At 37.9% G+C, this 13,978-nt stretch overlaps 1 protein-coding gene across 25 annotated transcripts in view; it reads right to left on the bottom strand.

The window, feature by feature from the left end:
* tenm3 (teneurin transmembrane protein 3) overlaps positions 1–13,978 on the bottom strand; it is a 1,793,546-nt gene that overhangs the window by 181,884 nt on the left and 1,597,684 nt on the right. For all 25 annotated transcript variants that reach the window (XM_062982692.1, XM_062982693.1, XM_062982691.1 and 22 more), the window contains one exon: positions 3,861–4,099. In XM_062982692.1, coding sequence (XP_062838762.1) covers positions 3,861–4,099 — 239 coding nt within the window. The remainder of the gene's footprint in view (positions 1–3,860; positions 4,100–13,978) is intronic.

Below are 13,978 nucleotides of genomic sequence, written 5' to 3'. Positions count from 1 at the left end.
CAGAGAGGACTCAAAAATTCAAGCAGAAATACTGTGTTTCTATACATGTAACTCACAAGCTGCAGAGAGTCATTTAAAATAACTCACAGCTATTCGCTACACTGGCTTTCTATTTCCTGGAGATTAGACTTTTGGCTTCACTCAAAATGCTTCATGGTTTCAGATTCACTTTCCTATGCCTTCTTTTCTTTCTCTCTTTGTTGCTCTCCCATCTCCTTGTTGTAACCTCCCAGCATTCTTCCTCTCTCATGTTGGCTCTCTTTGTTTCCCTGCTTCCTTTTTCTGAATCATTGCACCATCACAGGGCTTTGTTGTCATGGTGTTGGAAGAAGGATCAGACAGGCCAATCTCTCATTGCCTATCCTTCTGCCAACTTGCCAAAACAGCTGCAGAACCAAGAGACTGGGGAGATGAAGTTTTCTCTACTTTAGCAAACTATGTTTCCTATCACGCTCTTTTTCTAAATAAAATACAGAGTCTTAGAATGTTCATTTAACTTGTAAAAACTTAGCTATAGCTGTGCAGGAACAGGCGACTATAGTATATCAGCTCTGCCAATGAACCCATCTGTTGGTTATTTGAGGCCAGTACTCTGTAAGTCTAAACAAAACATATACAATTTTAATGCCTCTTTTGATTTTCCTTTATCAATAGACAGGTTTTTCAGGTGTGGCTACAATATGACTCAGTTGCAGCAATAACTCCAAGCAAATATGGGAAGAACCACAAACGACATCTTTAAATGTGATTTATCATCTAAGCTGTGAATAACAATTTTAGCTATATTTTTTCATCTCCAAACTTTGTTTAAAGCCTGTTGTTTTGAAATAGCTAAATAAAATGACAGAGCAGTTCCACTTCATGTTAACCCATACCAAATAGCCTATTAAATAAGAACTTTGATATTATATCGGAAGAGATGTGAAAACTACATATAAGAGCGAATTTAATCCATTAACTGTTTTATGGACCCCAAAATATTCAGACTGTGTCCCCTCATTGTTAGATTTTACATTTGGGTTGCTGAGTTAGGACTCCCTGAGAAGTACCTAGTGTTTTTTTAATTTCAGGAGTTATATGAACTAGTTATTTATGATGCAATGCCACACAGTTCTAGCTAATATGAATAAAATCAATTTATATTATATAGAGTCAGGATTTTATTTTACAGAGATGTGTATACATAAAAAAATTCTTGACACACAAGCAGAGGTTCCAATAAGTTTAAAGTTTAAATGTTCCACATCATTTACCTTCTGCCTGGAATACATTGAATACTTGTGCTTATCTTGTTATGCTTTTGACATTTGGTTTCCTGCTACTAGATTCTTCATCATTTCTCTCACACTGGAGAGCATCCATCTTCCAAACAGAACTTTGCACGAGCACTTTTGGATTATTTTCTCTCTGCATGACATCCCACAACCGTATACGAAGTTACATATTTCTTTGAATAACAAATTTGATTTTAGCTGAACTCATCTACATGCCACCAGGACTCAAGGTATTTGTAAAAAGCGCAACTGCTTTATGCCAACCACTTAACTAGAAAAAATGTTATTGGAAATATGTTACACGTACAGTCAAACCTCACAGAGTGTAAATGCAGCCAACATGCATGAGGAAAGCTCTGTTGGTATAATATACTACAGCATTACCAGAACGTAATATTGTGGCAATATACATTTGGTTTTCCCAGTTGTGCAAGAGGTGGCACATTTCTCCATGTGGTTCCAGCTACCAGTGCAACTGTATACAATCAGGAATGAAGGAGTAATGAGAACATTATTTGCACTAACAGAGGTATATTGCTGGCTACTGCTATATATCTTAAACTTTCTGACATCTATACATTTGAATATATATTGCTGTTATATCAGGTTAGCAGAATTTGGCCACTCTCAGAAAAGAAGGAAACTTTTATTTTAATTATTATACGTTATAGTCTGAAAAGGAAACCATGGTATCATGTGCCACCTTTTACAAATGTCCAAAAAGGTCATCCTAGAAATATGTGACAAGGTGGCACTCTCAAATGCACTCTTGCTTTCCCACAGGCAATATTTAATGACAACTTTAATGTACATAGCCTTGAACCTGTCACTAAAAAGGTTCCTGTAGAAGCTGTAATAATGCCAAGAAGGGGATAATGGCACCTACAAGATGTTGTCACCCTTGAATGTCTCCTTCAGAATCACATGGCTTATTCAAAACAGCACTATCCTCTTCTATATAATGCCATGAAGCATTCAACTATTCTGTGCCACTTTGGAAACGTTTTGAATGGTATGTTTCCTCATTCATCACCATCACTAGTGGAAAGTGAAGCAGTGGGAAAATTAGATTTGTTTTGCAGCAACATTTTCAATTTTTCCAAGTACTTGCAGCCTTTAAACTCATCTTGATTAAAGAAAACCCTAGTTAACCTACATATTGAAGCCTTTGTAATTATAAAATAATGCCTTAAAGTGATTTAATACTGATGTAAGCAAACACATTTAAGTGTGCAGAGAGAAATAGGGGTTTCTTAATTGCATGGTTATCATTTCATATATTTAATATGATGGGTCACAATCCAACCTACATATGATTAAAATTACCATGTATTTGAAATCAATAATATTTCAAAACTGTGTAAGTGTGCTCTCAAATGCACCCCAACATATTTTATTCATGCAGTTACTCTGACCTGGGGCTTTTGCAGGGTCACTGAGAGAGGATTAGGTTGTGCCATAAATCTAAATAAAACATAAACTGATTGTAGTGACTATACTTCTGGGTATATAGATGGTGCCTGCGGACTTGTATCTTAAAATGGTTTCAGTCTAATAGCTGAGTACCAGCAGCTTAGCCACAAGTCATATATTTAACATATCACATCACAATGCATACAAGCAGAGCAGGCAAGAAAATCCAGTAATGATTCAAATAATCATACACAGCAGAAAACACAGACATAATTCCCATAAAACTCCTTTCAGCTCTCCTTGGCAACAGGAAAACTGGTAATCGTGTTGAATGAGCCATATTCCATCAGTGGGGAAGGGTAATTTCTTCTACTACTCAGCAGTCTCATTTTTTACATTATTCACAGTGGCTTCAGCTTCAATAGGGACCAACTTCAAAGATTTTATTCCGTGCACTGCTGTGGCTTGGACTAAAATTTAACAAGTATATTTCAACACATGCTATCAACATTTCAGGCTCATAAAGGTTCTGGGCACTGTACTAATTTTAATAGCTAATCATAAAATTTCCTTTGGATCTCAGTGGATATGGTGGTCTACAGTTATAATGTATTTACTGGATCATGGGATTTTGGATTAAAATTGTGCCATGGAAGATTTAGGTCACAAGAATCATGTTGATGCATCAATAACATTGTTATTAGAATGGACTAGTAACTGCATCTAACATTGTTATCACAATTAACTAGCTCTGTGCTGCTCATTATTTGTATTTAAAGGTGTTAAGATATGAAAAGCTGAAGACTTTCACTTAGAAATGCCCATACACTCATGCCCTTTTTTGTATGTACTATACTTTTTAATATAGACATGATGATTGAATTATAGCTTTATCCTTCCTCAGATGGAAATGTAACGTAGCATTTCTAAATTATGGTTCAATTTTTTAAAATGGCATTTCATTTGCCATTTTGCAGGAAATGCTTACAAAATACCGATATTTTCTATTCCATCTGAAAAGGCTTTAATTAAATTGTTCTCATGGCCTTTATTGTTCCTAGCAATTGCTGATAAAAAGACTGAAGTATATTATGCAGTTTGGCACTGTCCATATATAACCAGCAAAATAGACATAGATTTATGAAGACAATAATCATAAAAATACAAGCTTACCTATAAAATAAGATAGTAATATTGCCAGTAGCACGGAGACCCCTACAGCACAAAGTGCTGTACATTTCCAGCTACAGTACTTCGAAGACTTTTTAAATTTAAAAGCACTTCTTGATAAGGTGTTCCTAGGTAGTGGTCGCGTAGGAGGGGAATAAACTGAGCCGGATGCCATTGTGTAACCCGGTGTCGCAGTACTGAACAGTGGTGTTGTCCCTGTTCCCGTTTTGAATAGGAAATGCCTGTAGGAAACAAAAATACATATTAAAAAAGCACAAATAACCATGTAGGAATAGCTAAAGAAACTTTCCCCCCACTGTGTATTTGTTCAAATCGTCTATGTAGTTTCTCAACGTTTATTCATATATAAGCATTTCTATATGTGATGGTCCTGCTGCAAAAATTATTATTGCAGATGCTAGTTTATGAGTAAAGAATAGATTACATGGGATCAGTTCATCTATCAGGTCAGCCTGATAGGCCATATGATTCAAACTGGTTGCTTGGTGTAAATGGTAAATGCATTGATGAAATGGTGTTTCTGCACTAATATAGCCGTTACCAGACCAGAATGCCATAATGGAACCATAATGGCAAGGAAGTCCTTGTTCAAAGAAGAAAAATTATTTATTTTAGCCGGCAAACAGTATATTAATAATATCCAAGAGGATAAAGTGCATACAGCTGCTTAAAATTATTATAAATCCTACCTAAACCTTATATAACGCAACTGGATACAAAGATGTATAGCTAAACTTTGTACCAAATTAACACAGAAATCGTATCATTAAGACACAACCAGAAAAGACTACTGAATTAATGATAACTTGGGAAGTCGGAACTCTTTTATGTTTCATTGATTTGATAGCAATTCTCTAGTTGGGCTTTACCATAAAATATAGGCCCAAAAAAATAGCTTGTAGTTAAGGATTACATTACCCAAGCAAGCAAATGACATCCCAAATCTAGCATCTTAAACATCTGGAAAATTAAAGAAGATAAAAACTCCACGGACATGGATGGCATTTTAAGGGAAAGGAGAAGATGAGTAATGGGGGGAAACATGGATAACTTGCTTCCAAATTGGATCAGTGTATGATTGCTATGGATGAGGACTGGATTATCTCTGGATACAAAAGACTGGGCAACCTGAGTTTCCTAATATGGAATATTTGATGAAGTGTCCTGTTAGCAATTACCTACTATGGAGAAGATATATGCATAAGACCAGGAGTGCCTCTCACATCTTAACTGGTCCTTGCCAATTGGTTAGCTATGTGGACAATATCAACCCTACAAATAATGCCAACGAACCCTCTGCACCTGCAGTTCAGCATCCACAGATTCACCCAAACACAGCATAAAATATTCAAATATTTTTTATCTGCTTTGATAATCTGGATTATATGGCAGTGTAGAAAGGGCCTAGGATGGACTAAACTCTTGCCTTTGCTACTCTACTCAGAGAAGGTAGTGGCTCCTTAAAAAAAACAAAACCCAATAATTAATGGAGGGTTATTTACACTGACTCATGCATAAAGTTGACCCAGGTTTTAAAGGCCAATTTTTGACTTAAATTTCTAGACTTATTCCTGTATAAATAGCAACTATATCATGGTCTGTGCTTTTCAAAGATTAACTATAATAATTTCAAAACATGGAATTCTGAAATACAAGAATGCTGCCTTACATATTGAGTCAGATTATGAATTTATGTATCTTTGCATGAAATGATCTAGAATATTACTTTATTTGACTAAAAGTGACAGTCCAGATTTTCAGAGAGAGGTTATTTCTAGCTACGTAGGGAAGCTCTTGGATATTTACGGTGTTTGCTGTTTTTGCTGCAAGAAACTAACACTCCTGTCTTTCTGAAACCACATTTAGATGTCTCACAAAATATTATACTATTGGTATTATTTTCCACATTTTTAAATGCTAAAATACTGTAATTGAAAGAGGCTATTATGTGTTCAATGTCTCTCTTTCTCTCTTTGGGAAAAAGTGAGTGAATCTACCACAAGCTCCTTAGCATGCAGCCAAGATGGAAAAACAAATTAAAAAGAGTAGAATGTGCAGGATGAGAAAGTACAGAAGTAGGGTAGTAAAATCAAATTAACTGGAAACAACATCTTCTAAAGAACCAGGAACAGCTTGTAAATCCAGCCAAAGGCAGTATAGCTCAGACCACCAACTGGAAGCCTTACAAAATAAATAGCAGACACATTAGAGAGAGCCACTTATCCATCAATGCAAGGATAAGTCAGAAACAGTTTTTCATATGATAGATTTGCGCTAAAAGTAGACAATAATAGAAAATCTTTTATGTGCTGTGAAAAAGCCACTGAAATCTCTACAAGGAAAATTCATTAAAAGTAACAGTGATATCATAGCACTATCTGATGTCTACTCTGAACAACAGTGTGTAATAATGGATAGTTTCCCACTATTCCTTCATATAGTTTTGTGGGCAAAGAGGGTTGGAAAACTTTTTGAAGTAATTTATTTTTGTTTGAATGTGACAAAGTATATCCTAATAATAAGGTTGGTTTCAGGCTGAGAGCAAGGATAATAATTTACTGGTCTACAAGCAGAATCCAGCCATTTAGTTGGGTCTTTGCAGCCTCAAAGCCTTTCCAAGTACAACCAGGAGCTTCACAAACTGCTTTTTCACAGGCAGCATTCTCCCCTCTTGACTTGTTTAAGTGATGCATGAATTGTGCACTTTTCTGAATTAGCATAGTACTTCTATACTAGAAGTAAAAGGTACTCCAAATGAATCCACAACAATAGTATTTACTCTCGCTCCATTCCTACTACAGGGAATAGACTGAACATTTCCAGTCATAACACAGCCCTACCAAAAAAAACAACAAAAACTTAGTGCCTTGATTTTGAGGCGCTGATTCAGAAAATTGCATTGGCTACATCACATCAGCTATAATTTCTTAGATATGGTTATCATGGTTTTCTATGGACGAGCAGATGAAGACTGGTAGGTGGAATGTTCTGTTTCTCAAAAACAGACCTGATAGGGGAAAACTGGGGCCATTTCTGAATCAGGTCAAATGGACCCAGAAACAAGTCTAATATTGTAGGCACCAAAATGTATGTTGGCCAGTGTAATGACTCATTTTGCTAATGTGTAAAATACTATATTTTACATGGAATTTTAAAAGACAAGAAATGTTGGACTTCAAACATAGTGCTAATGCACAAAATCCCACTGTTTTTGTCAAGGTCAGACGCCAGCCAATGGATGGAAATACAGTTTATTGTATAAACAACTCAAAAAAGCTCATAAAACAAACACAGGAGCTTGCAACACTTAAACTTCAGTGTGAAAAAGACATTTGAACTGAAAAAACTCCAAAAAACAAACAAACCGGAGTATAATCCGGATTATCCAGAGATATAATCTGGATTAAAACAAAAGTGCTTAGATTCAGCTCAAAATTGCCGGATAACTTGAAGAAGGCAAAACAAACTATGGGCCGAATTCCCAAGAATCCAAAACAAACAGAATCCCAACTGGGCTACAAATAGAGTTTTAAGGCTCAAAACAAACAATGTCCCAAACTGGACCAAACTTTGCCGCCGGAGGCAGTGCAAACAAAATGGAGCCGGAAACAAAGTAACAACAAGGGCAAAGAGTTACTGCAGGGTCAGAAACCAAGCCAGTGGTCAGTAACTGAGAGTAATTGCAGAACCAGGAGTCAAACCGGAATTGGGAGCGAAGAGTAACAGCAGAGTCAGGAACGAAGCCAGCGGTCGGTAACAGAGCGTAACTGCAGAACCAGGAGCCAAACTGGAATTGGGAGCGGAGCGTTACTTCAGGGTCAGGAACGAAGCCAGCGGTCGATAATGGAGAGTAGTTACAGGGTTGAGAACGAAGTCAAGCCGGAATAGGGAGCGAAGAGTAATGCCAAAACGATGTCCAGTCCAAGCTCCAAGATGAAAAGTCGTCACAGCAAAGTCCTTGTCAATGGGTTGACACAAGTAGCCAAAACGACAGAGGCGAACTAATGCAGACAGTAATCACAATGCAGTCTAAGGAAAACCCACATGGTTCCAGCCCCTGTCGTAGAAGTAACCTTACGTCAGTTGCACAGTCCCAAGCCAGTCTTCAGGAACACGAACACGAAACCCAATGATGCCACATGCAAGGGCCCAATGGCCAAATGCCCTCAATTTATTTACAACTCGTCTTCAGAACTCGAGCCGGGCACCACCCTTCCCACAGGTTGCTCCCATTCCTCATCCGAGCTGGAACCGTCCTGCCGACGCCCAAACCTACCCGCAGCTGTGGAACTATCCCCACTCCTCCAATTAGACCACCTTGGGTCTGATCCTGAAGGACCCCATGTTTCCTCAGCTTCCCCATTACCAGTGAGCCCAGTCTCCCCATCACAACCCTCTGGAGCATGTGTCCATTCCATGCCATCCTCTTCTGGCCGTACCACATCCCCAACATCCATTTCAAGCCCACCCTCCCCTTCAAAACCCTCAAATGAATCCTCATCTGTTGATTCCTCAAATATCTCTCTAAGCCTCTTTCTCTGTAACTCCTCAAATGAGTCTTGCTCCCGAGGAGCCTTTCTTCTCTTCCTGCTACTATCAGTAGTATCGTTGACCCCAGAAGGATCATTCAGAACAGTTTTTGAATGTCACAAAGCATTAGAAGGACTCAAAGGTGGAGTCCTATCAGTGGTAAAGTCTTAACACTGGAATAGCCATGTTGGATCAGGTCTAGGCACAACTAATCTAGCATTCCTATAGTACTAGTAGTCACAATGCCTGTGGCAGGTCTAAATTTGGAGTAGAGACAATGCATAGTCATTAACTGTAAGGAAAATGACAATCATATTGCCCACAAATTCTTCCAATCCTTTTAAAATCACAATTGGCAAACATCCTTACAAGAGTGAATTCCTCAGTTTAACTGTATGTTGTTTAACTCGCTTCCTTTTATTTGTTCTGAATATCTCATCTTTGAGATACATTGGGTAACCCTGCCTTTGAGTATTATGAGCGAGGAAAATATTATTTCTTCATCTACATTCTCTGTGCCATATGTAAGTTTGTAGAACTTAGAAAGCTTATGCTATTTACTCTTTGTTAATCTCACGTTTTTCCCTTAAGCTAACAAATGCCTAACACTGTAACCTTTTCCCAAAGGGAAATTCTCCAGTATCTTGATCATTCTGGTTGTTTTGTTCTCTGTCTTTTCTATTTCTACAATATTCTTTTTGAACTGTGTTGACCAGAAATGTTCATAGTATTGTGGTGACTCTATATATTTACAGACAGGTATTATGTCACCGGCAGCTTTATTTTCCATTTCCATCCTTATGATCGCTAAAAGGTAATCTGCCCTTTTCACAGCAGATTTATATTGAGTAAATATTTTTATTGATCTATTCACTCTAGTCCTAGGTCTATACTTAATATTTGCGTAGCATATGAGACAGGGGTCCCAATTCTTCCGTCCACTTCCGTTGTGTTGGGCATCTGCCATTCTCCTCATATCGGTAATTGAAGAAAGATGGCATTCACATTTGAAAAAACCTAATGCCTTTTCCTCATCTTGCATAGGAGAATTAAAATTGGTGTTTCATGACACTACTTAGCAATCTTATTGATAGCTGTAACTGCAATGGTTCATTAACCAACAGTAGAAATTGTGCTAAACAATGTTATTTTATAGGTATGAGCATTTTGCTCTAGCTTCCCTTTAATATGCATACTATGATGAACTGTACATTTTAAGAATAGGTTTAGTGAGTATGTTGAGGAACAAGCAGCCCTTAAATTTGATACATATGTGATAACATGTAGGCAGCTAATATAATCCATCCAACTACCAACCAAAGACTGCAAATCTTTTAAAGAAGGTTTTCCACCTTTCAGTAGTAATATAAGGCAAAGCAGAGCCTTAAATAACATAATTCTGGGGGTGAAGTTGCTGGGAAAAAGAAGAAATATACTCACTGCAGTCACATTTGGTTGTATGGTCATTATTTAAGATTAATGCACAGATATCAATTTTTACAAGAGAAGGAGAAAAAAGCCCACAAAAAGCTCTTTAAAATGTAAGCAATAAAAGTAGAATATGAAATCAAAAGAACAAAAGATTAATGATTCTATCTGTGATGCCATGTATTAATTAAGCTTAATAAACTATATCTTCAAGCTGACAGCATGCTGTATTGTAAAATCTATTATGTTATTGAATTGATGGGTTATTATCTTTGGACAACTTTCATACCAGGAGGTAAGCCCTGCTAGCACAACTTCATAAACAGAAATGCTTCTAAATAAGATAAATTTCAAGGCACTGTTACCAGTATTAGTGTTAGCTAACAGTAATTTCACATAAACTACTTCATCTACCAGATGTATGCAACATGGCATTCATCTGACAAATGTGAATAAAAACAAAGCTACATATTGCTATTTAGTAGCAACTCTGAAGATGACTACTGTAGAATAGCTTATCTAAAGCAGACATTATTTTTGGATGTATAGTATGTGTTTACTCAACGTAAATTTTATTTATTTATTTATTTATTTATTTACAGCATTTTTACCCCGCCTTTCTCACCCAAGGGGACTCAAGGCAGCTTACAATAAATAGGCAAAAATTCAATTCCCGAAAACAGTACACTAAAACAACAGTTCATATAAAAGCAAATAACATTACATAATAAAAACACATTGTACAAAATTTAAAAACATATCTGAGTTAAAATCCATTCGTCCTCATACATAAATCTTAGTCCAAACCATGTGAAATCGATGTTCTCATTCATTAAATGCCTGCGCGCACAACCATGTCTTTAAGGCTTTTCTGAAGCCCAGGAGAGTTGGAATCTGCCAAATGTTGCTGGGGAGGGTGTTCCACAGCCGAGGAACCACCACTGAGAAGGCCTTGTCCCTTGTTCCCACCAGCCGTGCCTGTGAGGCAGGTGGGACCAAGAGCAGGGCCTCCCCAGATGATCTAAGAGTTCTAGAAGGCTCATAGGAGGAGATATGTTCAGACAGCTAAGATTGGCCAGAACCGTTTAGGGCTTTGTAGGTCAAAACCAGCACTTTGAATTGGGCTCGGTAGCATATTGGCAGCCAGTGGAGCTGGCTTAACAAGGGAGTAGTGCGCTCCCTGTATGCCGCTCCAGTTATTAATCTGGCTACTGCCCGTTGTACTAATTGGAGCTTGCGAGCCGTCTTCAAGAGCACGTAACCAGAGCGTGGACCAATGTGGCCAAGTCAGACTTCCCAAGGTACGGGTGCAGCTGGCGCACAAGTCTTAGTTGTGTGAATGCTCCCCTGACCACCGCTGAGACCTGGGGCTCTAGACTCAGGGATGAGTCCAGGAGAACCCCCAGACTGCGAACCTGTGTCTTCAGGAGGAGTGCGACCCCATCCAACACAGGTTGTAACCCTATACCCTGTTCGGCCTTGCGACTGACCAGGAGGACCTCTGTCTTTTGTTTTTTTAATAAATAATCTTTATTGAATGATTTATTAAAAACAAAAGATAAAAAAAGGGAGGGGAAACCTAAACAGGTTTGGGAGGGTTAAGGTGAGGAGGGTAAAGAAGGGGGGGTGAGCGGAAGGGGGGGGTTGATGTGGATGGGGGCTGGGGTGGGAAGAAAAAGGGAAGAAAAAGGAAAATGGTGGGGGGGGGGGCTTCTTGACTCCCACTCTTCTCCTTAATAGTTTCCTCCAATTCTTTTAATTTTGATTCCTATCTTGTTTCCTTAAGTAACAGCGGTGCAGTTCCTTCATCATATTAATATTGTTATGTTTTTTTTTCCATCCAGTCTTTTACTGGTTTCCAATTAGTAGTATTCTTTGGTTTATTTTGGGCCTTTGATAATAAGTATGTTAAGTGGTCCATGTTCATAATGTCGATTATTTTTGTTACCCATTTGTCTCTTTCTGGGATGATTTTTTGTTTCCATACTCTCGCGTATACTATTCTAGCGGCTGTTGTTAAATATGTGAAAATTTTATCTTCATTTTTTGACCAATCTAAGTTTACCATTCCCAATAGGAAGTATTTTGGTGTTAGTGGTATATTTACTTTCAAGATCTTTTGACAGGCACTATGTATTGTTTTCCAATAAGTTCTTGTCTTCTCGCACGTCCACCACATGTGGAAGTATGTTCCCTCAATATTGCCGCATTTCCAGCATTTACTATTCTTATCCTTAGAGTATTTTGCTATTCGTTCTGGAGTCAAATGCCAGCGATACATCATTTTGATCCAATTTTCTCGGAGGTTGTACGCGTAGGTGTATTTCAGTTTCCTTTTCCAAATTTCTTCCCATTCTTTGAGCATAATTATTCTGCCTATATTTTTAGCCCATTTTATCATGCATGTCTTGATATGTTCTATTTCTGTGCTCCATTCTAGGAGGATTTTATAGATCATGCTTATTGATTTCTTCCCATTGGTTAGTACTTTGTCCCATGTTGATTGTTTCTCTTCAAATCCAAGTTTAGCATCTTTGGTAATATGTTCTTTGATTTGATAATATTGGAACCGGGATATGTTTATATTTTGCTTTTTCAATTCTTCTGGGGATTTTATTTTCAATTCTTTACCTTCTTTTTTCAAGACTTCTTTATATATTGGCCAATTGTTCCATCCTATTTCCCTCCTGTGGCCTGCTTCGGGTGGCGAAAGTCAAAGTGGAGTTTTACTATAGAATCTTTTCTTATGCTTTTCCCAAATTTTCAATAATGCAGAACGAATAAAATGGTTCCCAAAATTTCCTTCCGTTTTTTTCTTTTCGTACCATAGGTACGCATGTCAGCCTGCCCGCAGGTTGTGGCCTTCAAGGGTCAACAACTTATTATTCTTTAAATTTATCCATTCTCTAATCCAGTTCAGAGCATTAGCTTCGAAATATAAACTAAAATTTGGTAATCCTAATCCTTCTTTATCTTTCTTCTGTCAGATTTAATTTATTCTCGGTTTTTTGTTGTTCCAAGTAAATTTGCTGCTGCTCAGTCGTTTAGTCGTCTCCGACTCTTTGTGACCTCATGGACCAGTCCACGCCAGAGCTCCCTGTCGGCCCATCACTGCCCCAAATTCCTCCAACCCAGTCACTTCAAGGATACCGTCCATCCATCTTGCCCTTGGTCGGCCTCTCTTCCCTTTTCCTTCAATTTTCCCCAGCATCATGATCTTCTCCAAGCTTTCCTGTCTCCTCATGATGTGGCCAAAATACTTCAGCTTTGCTTCTAATATCCTTCCCTCCAATGAGCAGCCGGGCATTATTTCCTGGAGGATGGACTGGTTGGATCTTCTAGCGGTCCAAGGCACTCTCAGGATTTTCCTCCAGCACCAGAGTTCAAAAGCGTCTATCTTCCTTTGCTCAGCCTTCCTTATGGTCCAGCTCTCACATCCACAGGTTACTATGGGGAATACCATTGCTTTGACTATGCGGACCTTTGATGCCAGCGTGATGTCTCTGCTCTTCACTATTTTGTCAAGGTTGGCCATTGCTCTCCTCCCAAGAAGTAAACATCTTCTGATTTCCTGGCTACAGTCTGCATCTGCAGTGATCTTCGCGCCTAGAAATATAAAGTCTGTCACTGCCTCCACGTTTTTTCCTTCTATTTGCCAGTTATCAATAGGTGTAGTTGCCATGATCTTGGTTTTCTTGAAACCAAATAAATTTGAACCCAAATAAATTTAGATATATCTTTATCCCATTCTTTAATTAGTTTTAAATTTCTAATTATGGGCAAATTTTGGAATAAATACATCAATTTCGGGAGCACATTTGTTTTTATCACTGCAATTCTGCCTAGGATGGATAATTTTAGGTGAGTCCAATTTTTAAGCTTCATTTTAATTTCATTCCACTTATTTGTGTAGTTGTTTTGTAATAGTTGCAAGTTCTTTGACGTTAGATATATTCCTAAATACTTAATTTTGTTTACAATTTTCTTTTTTAGATTCTATTGTTGTCTGGAGATATTTTTGGTCAGTATTGTTGATTTATCTTTGTTTATTTTTAGGCCCGATATTTTCCCAAATTCTTCTATTTTACATAGCCATTCTCTAATGTTCCTCAGTGGGTCCTCGATAGTACATACCAAGTCGT

Source organism: Anolis carolinensis, chromosome 5, assembly GCF_035594765.1.
Source record: "Anolis carolinensis isolate JA03-04 chromosome 5, rAnoCar3.1.pri, whole genome shotgun sequence".
Taxonomy (NCBI): Eukaryota; Metazoa; Chordata; class Lepidosauria; order Squamata; family Dactyloidae; genus Anolis; species Anolis carolinensis.
The sequence above is the reverse complement of the archived record's forward strand: the minus strand, read 5'-3'. Positions and strand labels throughout refer to the sequence as shown.